Genomic DNA, 22,488 nt, shown 5'->3' with positions numbered 1-22,488 from the left:
AGTACACCGGATATTCCTCAACCCCTGCTCGATGCTGTTGTTCCATGGGTATGGGCAGGTCACCGACCTGGGAAGGCTAAAAATGCTGACCCTGTGAAGATTCAACTTTTGCCAGGGGCCCAGCCTCCATGTGTGAAACAATATCCAATGCGGATGGAAGCCAGGAAAGGACTGAAGCCGTTAGTTGAACGGTTCCTGGAGTATGGCCTTCTCCGTGAATGTACATCAGCTTTTAACACACCCATCTTGCCTGTGAAGAAGCCTAAGAGTAATGAATATCGTTTCGTCCAAGACTTGAGAGCTGTAAATAAAGTGGTTGTGAGTATATACCCGGCCGTGCCTAATCCGTACACCTTGCTATCTGCTTTGAACCCAGATCATAATTGGTTTACGGTTATTGATTTAAAAGATGCTTTCTTCTGTATACCGGTAGAGAAGGGATCTCAGGAAATATTTGCATTTGAATGGGAAGACCCAGATACTAGCATTAAGACTCAGTTGTGCTGGACTGTTTTACCCCAAGGATTTAAAAACAGCCCAACCTTATTTGGCAATGCATTAAGCAAGGATTTACGCAGGCTAGAATTGCCACTGTCCTGTGCTCTTTTGCAATATGTAGATAACTTGCTTTTAACAGCCACCACTGAAGCAAGCTGCCTGGAAGGAACAATTTGCCTCCTTAATTTTCTGGGTCAACAAGGGTATCGTGTTTCCAGGAAAAGGATGCAGCCCATATCCCAGAAGGTCACATATTTGGGATTTGAATTACAGCCTGGTCAGAGAGCCCTGTTGCCTGAAAGAAAAGAAGCTATATGCCAGCTGGCACCCCCAATAACAAAGAAACAACTACGAGGATTTTTAGGTACAGTAGGTTTTTGCAGGATTTGGATTCCAAATTTTGGGGTTATTGCAAAACCTCTATATGAGGCAACACACGGAGATGAAGAGGTACTCGAATGGACTGAAGAGTGTGAGCAAGCATTCTGCCAGTTAAAGCAGGCTCTCATTGAAGCACCCGCCTGAGGACTACCGGACATGAGTAAGCCTTTTTCCCTTTTTGTGCATGACCGAGGTGGGGTAGCCGTGGGAGTCTTAACACAGAAATTGGGTAGCTGGCAACGACCAGTGGCATATTTTTCAAAAAAATTAGACTTTGTGTCATGTGGATGACCTGCTTGTCTCCGGGCTGTTGCTGCTACCTGTCTGCTAATACAAGAAGCTGAAAAATTAACCCTAGGCCATGAAATGATTGTATATATTCCTCATGCGGTACTTACAGTCTTGGAACAGAAAGGAGGGAACTGGTTAACTCCGGGACGAATGGCTCGATATCAGGCCATCCTCCTAGATAAGCCTGAAATAAAATTAGCCATTTCTCACAATGTAAATCCAGCAACACTGTTGCCATCTATGGGTGACACACCAGATCTTGTGCATGACTGTTTGCAAACATTGGAAACTGTTTATTCTTCAAGACCAAATTTGAGAGACAGACTTCTTGAAAAAGCTGACCTGGAGTTCTACACTGATGGCAGCTCGAGTATGGAGAATGGAATTCGAAAATCCGGATACGCTATCGTGACTGCACAGAATGTGATAGAAGCAGGACCTTTAAACCCATCTGTTTCAGCTCAAAAGGCTGAACTCATTGCTATGACTCGGGCTTTGCAATTGGCGGCCAACAAAACTGTCAATATTTATACTGACTCTAAATATGTTTTCCTTGTTTTACATGCTCACGGAGCACTATGGAAAGAGCGAGGTCTACTTGATTCAAAAGGAACAGGCATTAAACATAGTAAGCAGATAAAAGCCCTCCTTAAGGCAGTCTGGGAACCAAAAGAAGTAGCGATAATGCACTGCAAAGCTCATCAAAAGAAAAATGATAATTCATCCACAAAAGGTAATCGATTTGCTGACGCTACAGCAAAGAAAGCAGCTAAAAAACCTCAGACAGACTTGCTGCCCGAAGTAAGTAATCTGTTACCTCTCCTCCCAGACTTATACCAGCCTGTGACACCACAGTACGGGGAAAGAGACAAACAATTGATAAGAGAGTTTCAAGCAAAGAAGGGGGAGCACGGGTGGCTAGTAGCAAAGGATGGCCGCATTATCATCCCAGCTGCCTGGGTTCATGTGGTAGTGAAGAGAGCTCAACATGGCACCCACTATGGACCCAGGGCCCTGATAAGGTGGATCAGTCACTATGTAACTGGAGTGGGATTAAGAGAGGCTGCCAAGAAGGTATCAGAGACATGTGAGGTCTGCCAGAGAAATAACCCAAAAGGAGGGAGAAAAGAAACTTCAGGACATCAGAGAATAGGCAATGGGCCAGGAGAAGAATGGCACGTGGATTTTACTGAGTTACCCCGGCAACAGGGGATGAGATATCTCCTTGTCTTTGTGGACACTTTCTCTAATTGGGTTGAGTGCTTCCCATGTCGGACTACCCAAGCCCGAGAGGTGGTCAAGGCACTCCTACGAGAAATTATACCTTGCTTCGGACTTCCAAAAGGAATAGGGTCAGACAATGGCCCACATTTCATTGCACAAATTACTCAAAAGGTTTCTGAGTTCCTGGGAATCAGCTGGCATTTACACACCCCTTGGAGACCCCAGTCCAGTGGAAAAGTGGAACGTATGAATCAGACCTTAAAAAGACACCTTGCAAAGATTTGCCAAGAAGCTCGACTCAAATGGCCAGAGGCCCTACCCTCGGCCCTGTTGCGAGTAAGGGTCGCACCACATTCTAAATTGGGATTAAGCCCATTTGAGATAATGTATGGTAAGCCTTACCCTCTGAGTCTGCCCATGGGTACTGAACAACAGTTACATGTTTTAGGAGAGGGAATGATTAGAGAATATGTATGGTCTTTGGTTTCTGTTTTGTCTTCCATTCATCAGCAGGTACGGGACGTGCTGCAGACACAGAACCAGTCTCCTACCCCGGAAAATCGATTATTACCTGGAAGTTACGCTCTCGTGAAAGATTGGAACGAGGAACCACTTCGAGCCAGATGGAAGGGCCCATGTAGAGTACTTTTAACGACCCCGACGGCAGCAAAGCTCGAAGGAATCAAGACTTGGATACATTCCAGTCGCCTAAAGCCGGTGGCTGAACAAGAAGAAACTCCTGCAAACTCCGGGACCGGAGGCAGAGAACAGTGGAAGGTGGAGCCAATAAGGGACTTAAAATTCCTATTCAAAAGAAAGGAACTTTGAATAATTTGTCAATCTTTGATCAAGTTTTACAAGCCTTATTATGAAATTGTTCAAGGTTTTAGTGTGGGGATATATATAAGTGGGGGACTATTGTAAAAGAGAAAAGCAGAGACATGTTTTCTGTACGGGTTCAGGCAACAGCTAATGCTTCTGAATGTTTCTTAATAGTGAATTGTACCAGTAATTGCTTTAAATTGAACCAAGGTAGAAAAATCTTCTGTAATAAGACCAGTCAAATTGAATGGAGCAATCATAATTAATAATAATTATAAATGCTCCAGATGAGGGAAATGTAAGGTTTGACCTAGAAACTACTATGCAAAGCCTAAGCAAAAGTGAATGTTGTGTGTCGAATGCCCATCTGCAATGATAAGGGGCAGACAGTCTTAGATAGAGGAAGCTTGAAAACAAAAAACAGAATCAGAGGTACTGGAGCAAAGAGCTCATTAAAATACTAAAAATCACACCCCGAGGCGGGGAAGATATATGCTAATGGAACATATATGTACGTTAATGAGATACATAGCTAAAACACAGGTATAGAGACATGCTCAGTAAAGAACTCCTTGCGTCACTTCTTTATAACCAATTAGCAAACAAGGATGCTTATGAAGATTCAACCTCTGGTATATAAGGGGCTCAGTATTGAATGTGCTTGTGCTTGTCTTGGGAGATTATTCCGCTTGCACCTTTTATTGCTAGCAATAAATCATTTTTATACTTTCACCCCTGGTATCTTTATTGGCCTTTGCATACCGGGCACGAACCCAGACTTGGGCTGTGGCCTAACATTCTGACATGCTGGATGATGGAGCAGGCTCCACGCATGTCTCTAGGAGCCCTATGGCACCAAAGCCTCAAATATAAACTGCACTCTATGATACCTGACTGCAAGCTACGCGCTTTCATCATGAACATAATCTCCAACAGATCATTCACACTACTAGCCAAGGAGAAAAAAAACAGAGTATAAACTCTGAAGAATGGACTCTCCCAGGGCACTTTTACATGTGGCCGGGGGGCAGTACTTTAATTAGAGCGGCTCCAAAAGCCACTCTAAAGTACTGCTGCATCTCATGTATCGGTATCTCCGCCGCCAATTTTAAGTGTGGGGACGTTGATACATGAGACACAGGAGGCTGCTAGAACGCAGTAATTGCTGCAATTAATTGAGTCTGCTTGGACATGCTGGAATTCCAGCGCATTGGATCAGCCTCTGTACTCGTGTATAGGTGTCCCCAAGGGTCAGTGCTAGCACCAGTACTTTTCTCTGTATACCTCAGACTTCCCACATAAAACATCCAAGCGATACATGTATGCTGATAATGTTGCCACGGTAGCCCAAAGAATTGATATGACAGAACTGGAAAAGTTACTGAGTCCTGACATGGAACTCATCACTGACTATCTCCACAAGTGGCACTTAAAGTGGATCATCAATAAATCAGTATCATCACCCTTCTACCAGGACAATTGTTGAGCCAAGATCATGCTGAATATCAGAGCAGGCAACTATATTCTTCTCCAAGAGCATACCCCAACTTACCTAAGAGTAACGTAAGACCAGGGGTTGGCAAAATATGGCCCACAGGCTGGATCTGTCCCACAGAAGGGCTTTGTCTGGCCCGCGGCAGGTCCCTTGGTCTCACCTGGCTCAGGCACCATCCCGCCATGATATGTCCTGCCACCCCCGGGTAGCTCCACAGCCTAGGCAGCAGCATCTCCCTCTGGCTGCTGCCATCCCTGGTCCCAGCCCCCTGGTACTGGCAGGGACCTGCGCGCAGCCCCGACCCACCCCACACCTGCTGCAGACTTGTCTGCTCACACTGAACAGCTGCAGCAAGAGCAGCACTGGCAGGGCAGAAGTGTGCTTGGTGCAGGGGAAAAGCGACCTCTCCCCCTCATTGCTGCCCAGCGCTTCCTGCAGCAGCCACAGAGTCCATGCTGAGCTGCCCTATGGCTCCTGTGTGCTGCCCCCACTACCCCGCTGGGCAGCCCATACCCCATTCCCACCCATCCACATTCACACATACCCCCACATTCTCCTCCACAACCCACATACAACCCCCCGCCACAAGCCCCATGCCCCCATACCACGCCACACCTCTGCAAAAGTAAAACTTCATTTTGAGCTATTATGCAATCACAACGCAAACACACAAATCAGGACAAAAATATATTTTAAAAATAACATTAAAATGTTATTGTGGATGTTTGATTTTTAATATATAAATTTGTTGGGTTTTTTCTAGTTCCAAGATGGCAAACCCCCACCCCAAAAGGAGGCAAAAGTCAGAGGTTAGGGGGTGGGACTTCCAGGCCCAAGATGGCAACCAGGGGACGGGGCACCTGTCAAGCAGCAGGGCTATCCTTGCAGCCATCAACAGCTCACCAAAAACTCATTAAGCATCCCTCCAGCTGAAATAATTGCCCACCCCTGCATTAGACCATTCCCTCACCTATAAATATCACATTCAGAAGGTCAGCAGTAAGGTCTGCATGGGTAGCTGCCTTAAGATGTTAAACCAACATGACATGGGATGCCAACTTCGAAGTGCTCAGAACCACTGCACTCAAAATGGTATATGCTCTAGCAGAATATTGTACAGGTGGCCCTCACCATTCATGGGGGATACATTCTTGTATCCCCCGCAAATGGCGAAATCTGCAAATAAGGCACTGCACTCATGAACGCTGGCGGCTGCGGGGCATGGCTGCTCTGGCAGCGGCGGGAGTGTATTTAAGAAGTGGGTTCAGCATTTGTGAATATTTGAAACCACGAATGCTAAACCTGAAAATAGTGAGGGTTTCCCATACTTGTGTATGGTCCAGAAGTCGTCTCACTAAAAAGCTTGACACTGTACTTAGTGCACTGAGACTCATAACAGGCTGCACAACTGACACCCACACACACATGTACTCCCTGTACTCTCAGGCATTGGACCAAGTGATATAAGAAGACAGACCCTAACATCATTACTGACAATAGAGGCAAGAGATGATGAAAATCGCCGGCTCCATCAACTGTTAACTGAAGACCCAACGAAATGGAAGCTTAAGAGGCTTAAAAGTCATAAACCACTTAATATACATGATGCCTACAAGCTCCTGGAAGAGATTGGGGATACCAAACCAAACCTATGGGCAGCAGCAGAGTGGGCCAACCACTGGGAAAGGTCAGACCTATTCCTACAGTTTTTTATACCCACACCAAACAAGTCTCTTGTTGGACACGACCTTGACAAAGAAGTATGGGTCAAACTGAACAGACTAAGATCTCAATACAGATGCTTCAAAACAACACTTGGCAAGATGAATATCTTGGACAGCCCCCTGTACGAATGCAGTGTCCAGCAAACAGCACAGTACTTAAATCGAAGGCTGCAATCTTTATAAACACCCAGATGGAATCCACACATTGAGCAATAATACCAGACAGTGGCTCATTGGGTGCCTATACATGAGCAGCGTGGCTGCTCTGACGTGCTGTAATCATTGTGTTCCAGCAGATTCCACCATCTTATGTATCAGCATGCCCCTGATGAAAAATGGTGGCAGGGGAGCTTTAACTAAAGCTTGTATGATGAGCTTAAAAACAAACTTGTTCAGAAAGGCACAGACTTGTTCAGAATGGCATAAACTTTTATAGGCTAAAGCCTACTTTGTCATGCCATCAAATGGGAAGATCACTGCACCAACAACAGCACAATGCCATTGCTGAAGCAAGCATTACCAGTGTAACCCGGGCGATACTCCAAGAGGTACCCCTCTCCAACTGAAGGGATCAAAGCAGGTGCACAAGCGCTGTGGGAGGTGTAGGGACTCTCCTCCCCCTATACAGCAGAGCCAGACCACCACTGGGGACTTAACCATATACCTTTTAATGAGAGAACAATACTGCGAACATAACCAGTATAAACCAGGGGGTATAGGGGACACTACAGCGCCCGAGGGGGCAGGATTCAACAAAGGTTAGACACTTACAATCATAGACATATTCATCCAGTTGACAAAAGACAGGGTTAACCAAAGTGTAAAACACAAACAGCAGAACAAACAATACCAGTTGGTGAAATATAAAAAGGCACAAAATACAAAATGTCAAATGACAAGGAAATATAGGGCCTAGGTACCTGGAGGGGGGGGGAGGCAGGAAAACACAATGGCCCCCTTCCACTGCAAGAGGAATTTCTCCTTATTAGCTCACTCACCCCAAGTCACCCCAGCTAGGATTTGAACTCAGATACCCCACATGATAGGCAGAAAAGCTGCAACACAGCCACCAGTGCTAGCACTACTCCAACCTGCTTGGGTCTTGACCTTCCTGGAGCTCTGGCCTCATGTCACACTGCTTGACCTTTTATTGGAGGAGCTGGAAGCAGGGCTGGGAGCCTCTCAGGTCGCTGCTCAGATCCTTGCTGGAGCAGGGGAGCCTCTCCTGCTGGCCACAGCCTCTCGTAGGCAATCCTGGAGCCCAGCAGGGAGCTTCTCCTGCCGGCCGCACGCCATGCTGCTGAGGGTCCAACTGCTGCCTGCAGGTCCCTCTCCTTCAGGCTCTTCTGGGGCAACTACTCCCGCCCTGCTGGCCCAGCTCTTTGAAGTTCCTTCCTCATGGTCCCTCGCTGGTCTCTCCCTTGAGTCAGCCACACTGCCCCTTTTATTCCCCTCCAGGTGACCCAAGGGGCCAATCAGGGAACACGGAGGGTGAGTCTCTGGGGCCTGATTGGTGAGGAAAGGGAATCCCAAGTCCTTCTATCATCCTTTACCCTTTCAAAATCCCTGGGCTAGGTCACTGCCAGCTAGCCCGTGGCACCAGCATTGAGCTGGTGATCCTTAGGCCCCAACTTTGCTGGACCAGACATTATGTGCAGATGCCCAACTCTTAGCTCCCAAAACAAGTGCTCTACTCCCATCTCAGTTAAGGCCTAAGATCTTGTAGCAACACTGAAGGTATGTCTCAAGCAAACGGATGCCAATCTCAAAAGCTGGGAGGAGCTGGCTGCTAACCAACTCCAATAGTGCCAAAACCTCAAGCAAGCAACAGCCTGTTTCAAGGTAAAGCATCTTGCCCTTGAAGCAGAGAACTGAGTGTGGAGGAAGAAAAAGGAGGGGAATCCCAGCCCACAGTCTACTCTGCCCTGCAGAGACCTGCAACTTCTGCAGACAGATCTGTGGCTCAAGGATTGGACTCTTAAGTCACCTCAAGACCTGTCAATGAGCCATAGTAAAGACAATCCTCAAATCGAAGGATTGTCACTGCTGCCAACATAGACTGTTATCTACAAAAGTTTATGCCTTTCTGAATGAGTTAGTCTTTAAGGTGCCACCCTGCCCTGCCTTCTGTCTGACTTCAGGCTAACATGGCTACCTTGGCCTGTTAGAATTATAAAACCTGCAGTTTTTTGCTGTTGTATTATTTTTACATACATACATTTCTTCAATAAGACAAGCCTTACCAAAGATTTTCTACAGATTGATTTGATCTTAGAATGTTGCTCAATAGTTGTGACATTAAGAGAGAAATTTACCTAATAGGCACATCTACACATGCTCCTGACTGAGCAGTTGGTACTGCGCAGTCATTTAGTACTTGCTTTAACTAAAGTGCTTTAGCTAAAGCATGTACTTAATGACTGTGCAGTACCTGCCAGCCGTGCATGTAATTTATGCTAGAAATTACAAGGTTTCAAAACTTCAGAAGAGTAAGAATCTGGTACAACTGTCTAATAAGAAACTTGAGGGGAAATCTTAACTAGGGTTAAAACAGAACTCAATACATTTTTGAGAGGGATTATATGACAAGGTTGCCTGGGATAGCAGGATATTGGAGTTTATGATCACAGAGGTTTCTTCTAAACCTATAATCCCTTCTTAAAACAGAGCTTAATCTAAGGCTGTGCTCCTACAAACTATCACTGAAATGAATGAAACTATTCATCCAAGAAACATTAAGCCTATACCTAAGTGTTTTCAAGAATGAGACCCAAGTTTAAGGCAACAAAAAACACCATGATGTAACAAACACACGGGAAGCATACAGGACTGAAAGAGAGTTTGTTGCTTGTAGTGGATTAAGTGGTGGTCACAGCCCATCAATTGCTAAAACTCTACTGGACACATAATTTGCATTATGGCTTAGGTTACTTTTAAGGGGACTAGTCCAAAGTCCATTAAAGCCAGTGGAAAGATACCAACTGATTTAGTGGCCTCCGGATCAGGCCCTACCAGAGTACAACATAGTTTTGCAGCCTTGCAGATTCCAAAGAAACAGGCAAACAGAGAAAAACAAAACTTTTCATGAGAAATAAGAACATATGCTCCCTTATCCTTAGTTTCTTGTTTTTCCGCTGTAAAATTATCATAGGCCTGTGTGGCACTCTTATTCTGGGAAGCTAAAATCTTTCAATAAATCTTTCAGTGCACACAAACATCTGTAGCTAGTTATATTAGTCAGGATCCAAGTCCCAGTGAGATCCTGCCCTAACATTTTTCTAAGCATGTTTTTGCCAATTCCTACTCCCAGAACACACAGGATTTATGAATATGTCTAAACCCTAGCTTTGCTTGGTAGAAAAACTGTAATGTATATGTTTTCAAACTCGACTCCTTTTGTACTGGGGCGAAGTGTTTCCAACAAACTTAAGTAACAGATCATTAATGCTTAATTTGCACTAGCATGTTCTGGTAACAGCAGGAATGTGAACAGTTATTGGATACAATTTGCTCTTTTATGTTTCTAATTATATTTTTTGGCTTGTAGCCTTTGTCCTATTTCCTTTATGTCTAACCACAAAATGGAATCCCAGATTAGAGCAGTAATCAGTCCTGTTGTCAGTGGTTAGCCTGTGCAAGGCAAATGGGTTGTGTTATTTTTGTGCGTGTGTCTTGTTGGCTGCCTATTTCAATGACATTCAAAATGCAAACACAAATAAGAAGTCAAGAGAGAGGTCAACTCTGACGGAAGTAGAAGAAACAAAACTATCACATATAAATATAAGAAACTGTAAGATTCCAAACTAAGGACTCATTAAGCCTAATTTAATTGCTTTAGTTAAAAAATTCCAAAAAACTGCTTGACAACTCTACCCACTCACAAAATTCACGGTTGGGATTCTCAAAAACACCTAGGGAGATGGGTTCTCAACAGCTGCTGAAATTTCAGTACAAACTGAATGCCCAAATCTCACAGACCCTGGGTCCTAAAAACTCATCCAAAGTTCCCTTGACTGCTGCAGATTTCAGAACTATTTGTTCCAATAGGCATATACATGTACAATGAGGCTGCTCTGACATGTGGTAATTACAGAAGACTCGATTAATTGAGTCCGCTGGAACATGGTAATTACCAGTCACATATATCAGCTCCAGTCACATGTATCAGTGTCCCTGCACTGAAAAATGGCGGCAGGGACGCTTTAAGTAAAGTGCCTGCAACATCACCTGTATTCAGTGTCCCACACTTCAAAATGCGACAGGAAGAGCTTTAGATAAACCGCCCCCCCGCTCACATTTTGAAATGTGTGGACGCTGAATACATGACGTGGAACCTGCTGAAGCGTGCTAATTAGCATGCTCCAGAAGACTCAATTAATTGCTAATTAGCACATGTTGGAGTAGAGGTCCCTTACATGTATAGGTGCCCTCAGAGCCGCTCTAATTAAAGTGCCCCTCCCCACTCCCAGAGCACATCTATAAATGTCCCATCAAGACCCTGGTTTCCTTTGAAGATGCCATATTACGTGAATTGCCTCAAACTGTAAATCTGCTAATAAATTACCAGGTCTGAGGTAAAGAGGAGATACAATTTGAAAAACAAATATATATATGTATTTATGCTACTTTAAAAAGCATTCTTGATTTCTATTTTTTTCCTAGCAAAAGGTGTAAGACCTATACTTAATTATCTGAGGAAGTCAAAGGCAATCTCAGATTTAATTGTTTTTTCTTTTAACATGTGGAACAGTATCTATACATTCTGTTTCTCTAATGATGAACAATACACACATTGAGATGATTCAAACAGTTCCAGAAAACAAGCAGGAGTAAAATTTTAGAATTAAAGATTAGGTTAACTTGTTAAAAGATGGAGTCCTAGTCTATAATGACTTAAAAACTGCTACGTGATCAACTCATATTTTTTCCTTATCTTATCAAGCCCCCTCACCTAGGAACGCTTTTAACTAGGAATGCTTTTTACATGAGTTTGGGGGGGGGGGGGGGGGGGGGAAAGAGTTGAAAGCTAGACTGACAAACTATTTATATCTAGTTTCTTCCTTTTTCTCTCCCCACCCTATGCAGACAGGCAAGCTGAGGCCAGCTTCATTTGAACTGACTGTTGGCCTGAGCACCAGTTTGGAAATGCATGTAAATACTTGACACAGCTTGCTCCAGCTCTGCCTACAGACGTGCTGTCCCCCTCCTTACAGCCTGCAAACAGAACCACATCACCAAAGCCCCCACAAAGAGTTTCTGAGCCATACGCTACCTGTCTAACTGGACCTAGATTAGCTCCAGTTAATGCACGGTACTTGCAGCAAGGGAAAAGGTCGGACTTCACTGCTGGAGGTTCCCACCGGTTTCCATAGTCAACTAAATCAAATCAACAGAAGGAAGCAGCTGATGCCATTGCTACTTCCCAGTGTGCAGACAGCCCTGGCTGTAACCATGGTGACCCCAGTACACTGAACATACTACAGGGTGGAGTGCAATGGCCTCTGATTGGATCCAGCATAAATGCTACAGAGAACATCAACGCTGTCCCTCACAACTGGGGCTGCCACTGCAACTATGCTCACCTTGGAGGCACCCCTCAGGGCAGAATCCTGTCCGTCTCTACACCTAGGTTTCCCTGCTATAATGATATGCACCTACTTCCCCCACAGCTGGTGGGGAGCTAAGCCATTTTTATCAATGCTGCAATCACAAAATGTAGGTGTTCCTTCTGTGCAAAATAATAATAGAAAAATTGTACCTCTCCATCTCCAGCAATGCTGAAAGACAGCTTTCTTTTCGCAAAAGTCCTGTCTCTACTAAGAAAAATGTTCCTTTTAGAACACTCTCTCTGACAAGATTTGCTATTTCCAAAATAAAAAAGCTGGCTGCTCATGATAAATGCAAGGGGTACCCTGGACTAGGAATAGGCCCTGATTAGTTAACAAGTTTTAAAAAATGCATCTACACTTGCATTTAAAGTTGCTGTGGTGTATGTATTTTAAACACACAACCCATTGTTCTAGTCCAGGCATGCAGAATGGGAGAGAAAGGTAAGAACTTCCAGACCTAAGGCCTGGCACAAACTGGAAGGAACTGAACTAAAATAAGTCTTATTTAAACATTCTGGCTTCCTACTCTGCTGGCAAAAGTATTTAATACATGTAAATCTTAAAATTTGCAACAGCAAAAATCAGTCACCAACCACTGAAACAGTTTACTCTGTTTATAAGACTCCTGCTTACACAGCATTTTAAATTTAATTATTAATACAGCGCAGCTTATACAGAAGCACTCACGTGCTGCATTCTTCTTCCTTCACAGGTGAAGAATGACTCATTCATCCAAAAGACCCTGAAGTGCTTTGTCAACTTGCCTGCTACAACAGTGCAGTGCTATCTATCATCATCTGATTAAAGATTCACTTCTGTCAGCAACTACTAGAAAAAAGTCTTTGGAAGCAGAATTAGCTCTTCTCTTTGCAAGATCTTATGTGCAAAAACATTCGAAGGAACCACCCACATCTCTTCACAAAGTTGAGCAGTACTGCCTCACTGAACTGCCACAACAGATCACTACATTTTGTTCTGGTAAATGCAAGCTCTCAGAAATATCTTTAACACAATTTGCAGTAACCCACTCTTAGATTAGTGGGACTAGCCCTCTTCATCTCCCTCCTCCCCCTCCACTACCACACACACACATTCTGGTTAGCACTGATGTGTATGGGCTGCAGGTTCAGTATAGAACTTCATTCCTGGGAAAACAAACACTGGGCCGTCTCCCAATCTATAGACAGAGAAAGAAGTTCTCCTTCAAACAGTGTCTGCTCCTTTCCTACTATCAAGTAGAAGTTTCCAATACATGTGGCTTATGTGCACCTTTGTGATTTGGAGAGACAATTGCTGCTCAGGGTGCTCTTTTCTTGTTTTTTAGTTTATCCGTAAACACATGGCTAAGTATGCTATTGGGAATGTTCTACTGTCTTGAGAATGAAGTCCCAGTCCTTCCTTCACCACCTAATTTCATAAATCTGACTGATGGTTCTTAGGATTGCAGAGGCAGCAGTATTTGAGGGAGGAGACTGGTCCAGTACCAAGCCAGAAATTCACTTCTGCATGGTGACAAACGGCGAGTCTATTACATTTATGCAAGGAGTGAAAGCATAGAGCACTAGTAACAAATGACATAGACAGCTGTAAATTTGAAAACATCCAGCTGTAGTACACTAGGTGACTTGTTCCTAAATTGAGAGCCAATAATACAGTTCTAGGCCCAGTCTACATCAAGGGCTCCAGACCTGCTTACATCATGATTGGACAGGCTCAGTTGACAGAGTTGTAGGTTAGCTACTAACCTAGGTTTTAGGTATTTGTCCCTTCCAAATGTTTAGTCAAAAACTTTGAGAAGCCATATTAAAAAAGAGATAGTATATGAGTGACAGATGGTGCCAAAGTGCATTAACTGTAATTAAGCAGGATTAAATGTATACATGTGTCTTTATTTTCTTTGAAGAACCCACAGCATATTTTAAAGGTGGTGATAGGACATATAAAACAACATAAAAAAATACCTTCAAAAAACACAGAAGAAGAGTTCTCTCACCTTTTACCCCACTTTCAAAACTATTTTCCACATCATTTAATGAATACATGAAAATACATTAATTAATATGCATATATCACAAGAGACAGACAATTATAGTAATTTGTTTGACTTGGTTGTAAAGATCTGAATCTTCAAAACTTTACAAAAGGAACTCTACTATTGATTTTAATTAGTTTTGGCCCTTTAAGATGAGGGAAGCAGGATTAATACAGTATGTCCTTCTGCACTGAGTCATGAGTTTTGGCTCTGCTTTGGACTCTCCTTCCTCTTCAAAACAAATAATATCAGTTTGAGGAAAGAGAATAAAATACTGTATGCTATAAAAATTATACGCAACATGAGAAGTCTTGAGTTTTATTTTGACAAGTTAAAAAAGCAAACAAAAATCATGAAAAGAAACATACAAAAGCCATTAGTAGATATTTCATGAAACAAACAATTAAAAATGACTTTATTTAAAATATCTGCATAGCTACAGGGTGGTTGGTTTGTTCATTCTAAATCTCTTAATTTACAGAACTGAAATTGACTATTGACTATTACATTAACATATACTTTAGACATTGCACAACACATTTTATAGATTTGCCAAGAACATTGAATTAATTCTAGTATTTGTTAAATCTAAAGCCTATGAACTTTCATACAATGTTTGAAGATGCCAGCTAAAGGCACTGCCAATATAAAATTTAAAACTATTGTTCCCACATAATATCATCTTTCTTGAGTGTAGACTGAAGTTTCTGCATATTTTTCAACAGCTGAAGAGAGCTTTTGCTTTTTTGTCCTGGACAAGATATAGAATAATTTTCCTTTGGAGTAACTGGAATCTCTTTTATTCCTTCCATATCATCAGATTTGAGTTTGACACGAGCTGCCTCTCTCTTCAATTTCTGAGCCTTTTCTCTTAATTTCTGAACCTAAAGGGAAAGATCATGTGTGCAGTTTTATGTTCACAACAGACATTGGAAAGAGATCCTCCCTCACATGACATTAATGTTATTTGGTGTTTGAAAATACGTCTAAAGGTTACCCCATGAAAAGATATACTAGATTTATTTCTCTAGGAACAGCAAGCATTAGAAATATACTTTTGAAATGTAAAGTTAGGTTTTTTCCTGCAATATTTAAGATGTAAATGTTTGCATGAGAGAAGAACTCTGTCTCATCCAAAAACCTAGCCCTGACAGCCTCTTCTGCTTTACATTCTGTTATTTATCACACAGTTATAGCTTCTTTCTAGATAGTTTAGCTATTGTATCTAGATTTTAGCCATAAAGCCTCAGCATTTCTCTTGGCTCATTATAAGAACAAATATCATAAGGTTGATATTGCTATAAAATGTCTGACATTCAGAAGTGCCTGGCATGTATCTTGATTTGTGTATATACCATGAAATCTTCATGAAAGGTCACTCCAGCAGGGAGAATACAGGTTGCATTTTTAAAGTGGTCAACATGCAGATTCAGACATTAAATCCTTTAGTAAGGATAAAGAATTCTGCCATGCATCCTAGCGAACATCATGGCTTATGAAATAGAAGTACAGCTTACTGTTTGAATTATGACAAGTTCATATGTGACCCTACATATGTTGGCATCAAAGAGGAACAAGGAAGGAAAAAGCTGGAAAAATACAGCTTTTCCTGGTTCTTTTCATATTAATGAGAGGGAGAGAGGGGTGGGGCCCTATCATTTTACACACTGTAAACATAAGAATATTTGAGATGCTATAAATCAGGGGTGGACAAAACGGTGGATCTGGCCAGCATCTGGACTCCATTTCCCAGCAGCCCCTGCCTGCATCACTGTAGCCAGTTTCTAAGGAGACCCTTGCAGCAGCAGGGCCATGACAAATGGACCAGGGTTTCCATGGAGACCAGCCCCAGCAGCACTGGCAAGACACAGCTGGGCGGGGGGTTGCTCTAATGTATGGGCAGCAGATTTTAATTGTGCCCCAGCTCTGGACTATGTTGTCCCTGCCTCAAGTTCCCAGCCCCACAGCAGCTCCTCACCCAGCCCATTTTAAAGAGGAAATGTTAGCTAATTTGGGAATTAGAACCAGTGTTTTCAAATATGGTTGCCTAAAAAATGTAAAATGCACACGTGCGTGCGTGCGTGTGTACTTCCATAAATGTGTGCGTGTGTGTGGGGCTACATACATATATACGTGTGCATTATTTAGGCATCCATATTTGAAAATACTGGTTCTAATTCCCAAATGCATATAGAAAATGTGTGTGTGCGCGCGTGCTCGTTAGGCACCCATATATGAAAATATACATAAGTGAACTGATTTCAGAGATAGGAATTGGAGGCAAATAGACACCTAATTAGTTGCAACATTTTAGGCATTCATGTTTCAATATACTGACCTGTGGGTGTCAACAAGATTTTAAATATAGGCAATAGATGAAAAATAACTCCACTGCAGTATTTCCTCTACCCCTTAATTAAATTATTTAAGATTCACTTCCTTACACTGGCTTGGTGTTTTTTCAACTTGGATATTTGATCGCCTTTAATCTCCATTTGCTTTACCAGACAATCCAATTCACGTTCAAGGTCTTCGCGAACTTCACAGTTCTCAGTTTCCTGTATCTGCTTCAAGAGTTCTTGATGTTCACTGATTAGAAGCAAAAATACTATATATGTAGTGCTCGTGGGATATTTCCATAACATTCTTCTTTTACACATTTAATCTACTGAATGAGTTTAAATTCTAAGAGGTTTCTTTGTGAGATAAAACATCAGTCATGATTTCTTCACACAGAGGTAGTCTGAACATCCCAGGCAAGTACTATTACAGTGATAAAAAGTCCCTTTTTTCCATAAGTCTGTAATCAATTAATGTGCTTTTTTTGCATATGTATTGCAAGCCATTTCCAGAGTAACAAATAATAACCATGACTGTTTGAGAGCATGGCAGCATCATACACAATGGTAAATTGGAATGCAAGAAATTAAAAATCCTGTTCAAATAAACAGTCAATACAAACCCAAAGCACTGGTCCCAACCCCCACCCAAATTACCTCAGAGTCAGAGTTTAATTTAATCCACAAAACCTCATTTTAGGATCCCTAATGGAAGTCACAGGTTTTTTTTCCAACAAATTAGTCAAATTAAGGCCTTTACTCAACAGGAACAGCACCACCAAGGCTTGTTGTTCCTGGCAAGCAGTGTGGTAAAATACAGGTGCCAATTATTTCATTCTACAAACAAGACAAAGAATGGGCTAGAGCTAGCTGCCTAACAGACAGAGTAAAACTGTGCACCAGTTATAAACAATAACATGCTTTCTGATTATTCATCATTATGGCTTGGACCATGACTTCTTTTATGCTTGTAAAATGCTTAGCACATTACAAGCGCTATTGAAAATGGGTAACAATTGTTTTCTCCAGCCCAGTTGCTCCTATAAAGTAGTTTTTTCATCCAAGTAGCACAAATACAAAAACAATTCTTTGCATACTTATGGCTATGAAGCAGTAAGCAGTTTCGATTAACCCAATGCTGCCTCCCTTAAAAGGAGGACCCACAATTCTAATTTCAGTATTATTTATAAGCCAGGTCTTCTGAACCTACACATGCATTTCAAAATTCAGTTATTAAGTATGTGTGGGTGGCTCCAAGCATCAAGGACTTGACAGATTTGACAAGAAACCAAGGGTTTCAAACTAGTAAAGGAGTCTTTTTTGGCCTAACAACCTGCTTCTATTCCAGACCACAGCTCCTTGTTAGTTCAAGTGGGTGCATCTACAATGTTGTTTTAACCAACATTTCTACACATTGTTGCCAACCTCATCAGCCCCCAGGACACAAAACCCTCAAATACATTCTTATTTGTGCTTTGAATCCATGCTTGCTTTTCTATCTAGGGATATTAGTTAAAACCCAAGCTGTGTTTTAGCTCAGACAGGAGCAGTCAGAACACAAGATCATTCAAGACCTGATCATTTCCCAATACATTTCCGCAACTCCTTTAAAAGACTGGCAAATTTTGCTGCAATTAACAGGGAAATAATAGGAGAATGTCTTAACACAGAGAACCATGGGATATACCTTCAGATACACAGGCAAGTGCAGAAACAATAAGAATACAGTATGCAAGCAGCACTTTGCAGGGTGATGCTTCTACTCAGTCTAGGAGCTGACCTGCACCCTCAGACCCAGGTACCAATCGCTTGGACTAACTGTGAAGTACATACCTTACCTTTCCAATAAGGGCAAAATGAACAGCATCCCTACTTTACAGGGGAAACAGTCCTCAACTAAGAGGCTTTTCTATCGTGCATCACAGGGCTAAAGAAGAGGGGATCCTTCAGGCTGAATTTTAAGTTTGCTGCAGCTGTAACTGCTGCTTGGAAGGGACTAGGTTAAAAAAAGGTAACAAAACGTCTTCTGCTCATGAGCCCAAAACAAAAACTTCCCCAAAGAAACAAATCTTTACTTGCCAGGTACACTTCAAACCCCATCCAGAAGTATTTTTATACCCTCAAAAGCTAGATCTAGTATAGCATCTCAGCAACTCCCCAAGGGCTGCAGCTGGAAGTCATGTGTGCTCACAGTACCACACTTCTTTTGTCCTCTGGAAAATAGTTCCTAGGTTCATACTTACAAGCTCATTTGACCCAGCTCATCCTGTATTGCCAACAAAAGGTCAGAGAGATTTTCAGTGACAGAAGAAGATGTGGAACAGGATGACACTGATTTGGAAGCAATAGTTCTTCTGGAAACTCTGCATTCAGCCTTTTCTGGATACTGTGATGAGACGCATGGACTGCGATATTTCATCATATGCAAGACGCTTTGTACATTTGCACTAACAGAATGGCTGGAGCTGGCAGACTTAAGAAGAGTAAGCTTTTGTTAGCAGCTATAATGAATGCAATGAAAGAATAGTGTTCATTTTAAAGAAGATGACATTTGTTTAGTGAGAATATGTAGTCACTCAGACTCACCTTCCCAGCCACAAATGGCAGCACTCCAGTCTTAACATAAAATTGTGGTGGAGTCACTTTCTTGAGACTAGGGTTTTTCTAATAGACAGGCGACAGGAACAGGGAAGAAACAGAGTTTACTGAACCAAGCAATCTTAAATTTACTCTAACAAATAAGACTGGAAGCATTTTGGAGCATAGATCAACTTCTTTTGGTGACTACACAGTATCTGGCACAAAAGAGCCTCAGACATGGAGCAATCCATTTAGGGAGCTGTCACAATACAAATAAAAATATCAGTAGGTTTTTACCTCCCAGCAAGAACAAGACCAAACTGCATTTCAGCAGCAAGGCATTGTATACAAAACTTGCATGTGAATAGCCACTGAAATACAGCTTTTCAATCTGTCTCTTTAATGGGCATTACATCTTTACCTGCTTTTCCCTAGTAGAGGAAAAATTCTCAACATTAAGACAGGGAATAGTAAAAGCTACCCAAACAAATTCACATAACTGGTAACTGGACAAGTCACCAGTAGACTGTGTTTAAAGTAAATAAATCCAGTATTAATTCTGAATTAGAGTATTTTTTTCCTATTTCTTTTTTTTTTTTAAACAGAGCTGCAGCAGTGGTAGCTGCAGTGAGTGATTTTTACTGGACTTCAGTAAGACACTTGCTACGCTGTCTTAAAAAAAATTCTAAATCAAGTTGTTTTGAATACCAGTCAGTCAAGGTTAAAGGTCCATATTAGTCGCAGGAGCTATGTGGGCTCATGTGGTTAAGGTGTATATCAGTTTTTGTACCCAGGAGTACACAAGGGAGCAACGTGGGTAGCATCCTCCTTTTATTACCAGCCCAAATGACCAGGTGTATAAATTTCTCTGGCAATACCATGTCTTATGTACCTGGGTTTAGTTTAAACACCTTAGTTCTCTATAAAGAAAGCTATGCAGCTGGTTATATCTCAGAAGTCAGCAACAGAATGCAGAGAATGGATAGAACAATTCCCTCCACATCTTCTCCAGTGAGATCGTGTGGATCAAAGTCTACTCCAGCAAGACCCCCAGGTGCCAGTAGCACCTGTCACATTACCTTTACTGTTTTCTTCCTCCTATTTTTCCTTTTTGGTTCATTTTGAGATGAAACTGAAGACATCAGAATTCTATTGATCTCAAGTCCTGTTTGAAGCTATAATTAAAAAAAAAATGAAAAAGAAAAAGTTACATGCTAAAATAGCCCAGTCCAACTGGGTCTTCATCCACATGAGGGAAGGAATTAATTATGGGAATTACTGTGCTTCTTACAGACATGACCCTTGCATGGGGATTCAACAGTGTGAGATGTGATAGAGTAGAGGTTTTCCAGTATGGTTTCAAAAGTCCCCATTCCCAAATCTAGCTGCAGCCGGTGCATCTTTCAACTATCACCACTTGGTTGTTAAGATAGTTTAATTTTGCAGTGGAAAAGAGACTTTGTGGAACTATGATCCCTTTCAATTTCTGTGACTCAGAACAGCAGAAGAATGGAGAGCCTAGACCATGTGTGCAACATTTAGCATCACTTTCAGTGGTCAAGACAAGGTTTTTCTAGATATTGCTCTACAATTAATACTGTAGATACAGAGCCAGCATCTGATAAAGTTGCTACCATTTCAGCTTTGAAAGAACAAGGCCTCATATTTGAATATATAAGACCTGGCTAAATGATAAGATGCTCAGACTACAGCCAGGTGCTTCGGTCAGCATGAAGAAAGAGAAGGTTGAGGAGGTCATATGACAAGTGACAGATAAAGGATGATGTTTCCCATCCCACAGCCATATCTTAACAAAGCTGGAGTAGAGTAAGAGGATTCCAGTATTAGCAGACAGCTCAGCCTACTGCACAAAAGCAGTTTCTTGAGCTCAATGAGTCTATCTGGCAAAGTCGTGATACAGACACTTGCCAACAGTAATTAGTTTACCATTTTCTGACAATCAGACATTCTTACTGGGCTTTCTGCTCATGTGGCAGTAAAACCTGTTCTAAGAGAAACACAGTAGTTTGTGTATTTTTTGGACTGTGGTATTCAGTGAAGCTCTAGTGGGAAGACATATGGGTTGCAATCTGTGGGCTTATTCTGTCTTCTGACAGATGGAAGTCAGTGAAATTGCATCATAACTGCTACAGGAGGTGACAGCAGTGGTGAAAGATGCTAAAAATGCCAGCTTCACTTATTTTTAGGTTCTTTCAGTACTTATTCAACTCATGTACTCTTGTTACAGAGCATCCCACAAAGTATTACCCTCTACAAAACATTTGTTATCTTTTATTAGTCTCGGAGAGAGAGGCTAAGAGGGCATAACAAAGATGAACTTGTAAAATGGCTGCTGTTTATTTGTTCCTGATGAGTAAATGACACACCATGCAACAAAACTGAGCACTCCATCTACCCCACCCTCCCACTCACAGCACAGAAGTTCTTCATGCAGTTCTCTATAGGAAACACATTTTTTTTCAAATTCTGCTAAAGAAACTGTCACTGACTAATAGTGACAATCATGACTATGAAGTCTTCAAGCAGTCAAATGTACTACTCCTCACTTAATGTCGTCCTGGTTAACATTGTTTTGTTATTACATCGCTGATCTATTAGAGAACATACTTGTTTAAAGTTGCGCAATGTTCGGCTATAACGTTGTTTGGCCACCACCTGCTAGTAAGTAATTACTGTGATATAATTGGATTTACTTAACATCATTTCATTTAGTCGCATTTTTCAAGAACATAGCTACGTTAAGCAAGGAGTTGCTGTATTAGTTTTCAATATGTATGAACTACATGTGAAGTTGGAAGGGACTCTCATTCCATTAAGATAACTCAAGACACTCCTCCTTCCCCTCCAAGACACCTGATTTTAGATGCCATATTTCTTAAAATCTGTCTGCTCATTAATTAGTTAAAATTACCTGATGTACTTACAAGTTATCAGGAAGTTCGTTCCTGACTCTCAGACATTTTTGGTGAATGAGTTGTATTCTTTGTGCATGACACAAAGCACATCCTCATCTACAGAAACTGTGTAAATCCTTTTTTACTAGGTCAAACCAAAGTTTGTCATTTTGTATAATTCATGCTAAATAATTCTTCCTAACTAAATGAGTAAGAAAAAAAAAGAAGTGCCTTGAATAAAGGGAATGGACTTCTTCCGCAATAGTCAAATCAGCTACCTTACCTGAGCTGCCTTGTCTTGTATTAACTTACGCTGATGCTCTTCTTCATGAAGCTTTTCCTCCAACTGTTTGATCTTGTCCTCAAACGAAGATACAAGACTGTTCAACTAAAATGTACTAAACTGTAAACTATTTCAAATTTTGAACAAACCAAACCGGAAGAATTTTGTAGGACAGAACTGAAAGACCTGTAGGAAATAAGGCTAATACAGGAAGAGCCAGGAAAAGAAAATGTTGTGATCCGAGCTCCACTGAAGGAGTACAGGCATCACAGATACTCTCTGAAACTTAGTGCAA

The 22,488-nt window shown here is 41.8% G+C and overlaps 2 protein-coding genes across 11 annotated transcripts in view; both read right to left on the bottom strand.

Moving 5' to 3' along the window:
* Window positions 1-11,877, bottom strand: part of CCDC162 (uncharacterized) — a 153,004-nt gene extending 141,127 nt beyond the window's left edge. For 3 of the 6 annotated variants that reach the window (XM_019499889.2, XM_059732776.1, XM_059732771.1), the window contains exon 1: window positions 11,708-11,875. The gene's annotated coding sequence lies outside the window, so the exon portion shown is untranslated. Of the gene's footprint in view, window positions 1-11,707 lie in introns of all 6 variants that reach the window. The other 3 variants (XM_059732782.1, XM_059732784.1, XM_059732773.1) reach the window with 2 other exon arrangements.
* A 2,035-nt stretch (window positions 11,878-13,912) lies between these two features.
* CEP57L1 (centrosomal protein 57 like 1) overlaps window positions 13,913-22,488 on the bottom strand; it is a 29,283-nt gene continuing 20,707 nt past the window's right edge. For 2 of the 5 annotated variants that reach the window (XM_006258262.4, XM_019499931.2), the window contains exons 6-11: window positions 22,194-22,271; window positions 20,075-20,170; window positions 19,002-19,079; window positions 18,659-18,888; window positions 16,521-16,665; window positions 13,913-14,960 (exon numbers count right to left, since the gene is read on the bottom strand). In XM_006258262.4, coding sequence (XP_006258324.1) covers window positions 14,736-14,960; window positions 16,521-16,665; window positions 18,659-18,888; window positions 19,002-19,079; window positions 20,075-20,170; window positions 22,194-22,271 — 852 coding nt within the window. In that variant the 3' untranslated portion in view covers window positions 13,913-14,735. The other 3 variants (XM_019499932.2, XM_019499933.2, XM_006258264.4) reach the window with 2 other exon arrangements.

This window comes from Alligator mississippiensis, chromosome 1 (genome assembly GCF_030867095.1).
Source record: "Alligator mississippiensis isolate rAllMis1 chromosome 1, rAllMis1, whole genome shotgun sequence".
Lineage (NCBI taxonomy): Eukaryota > Metazoa > Chordata > Crocodylia > Alligatoridae > Alligator > Alligator mississippiensis.
Note: the sequence above shows the minus strand (reverse complement) of the source record. Positions and strands in the feature narration are given on the sequence as shown.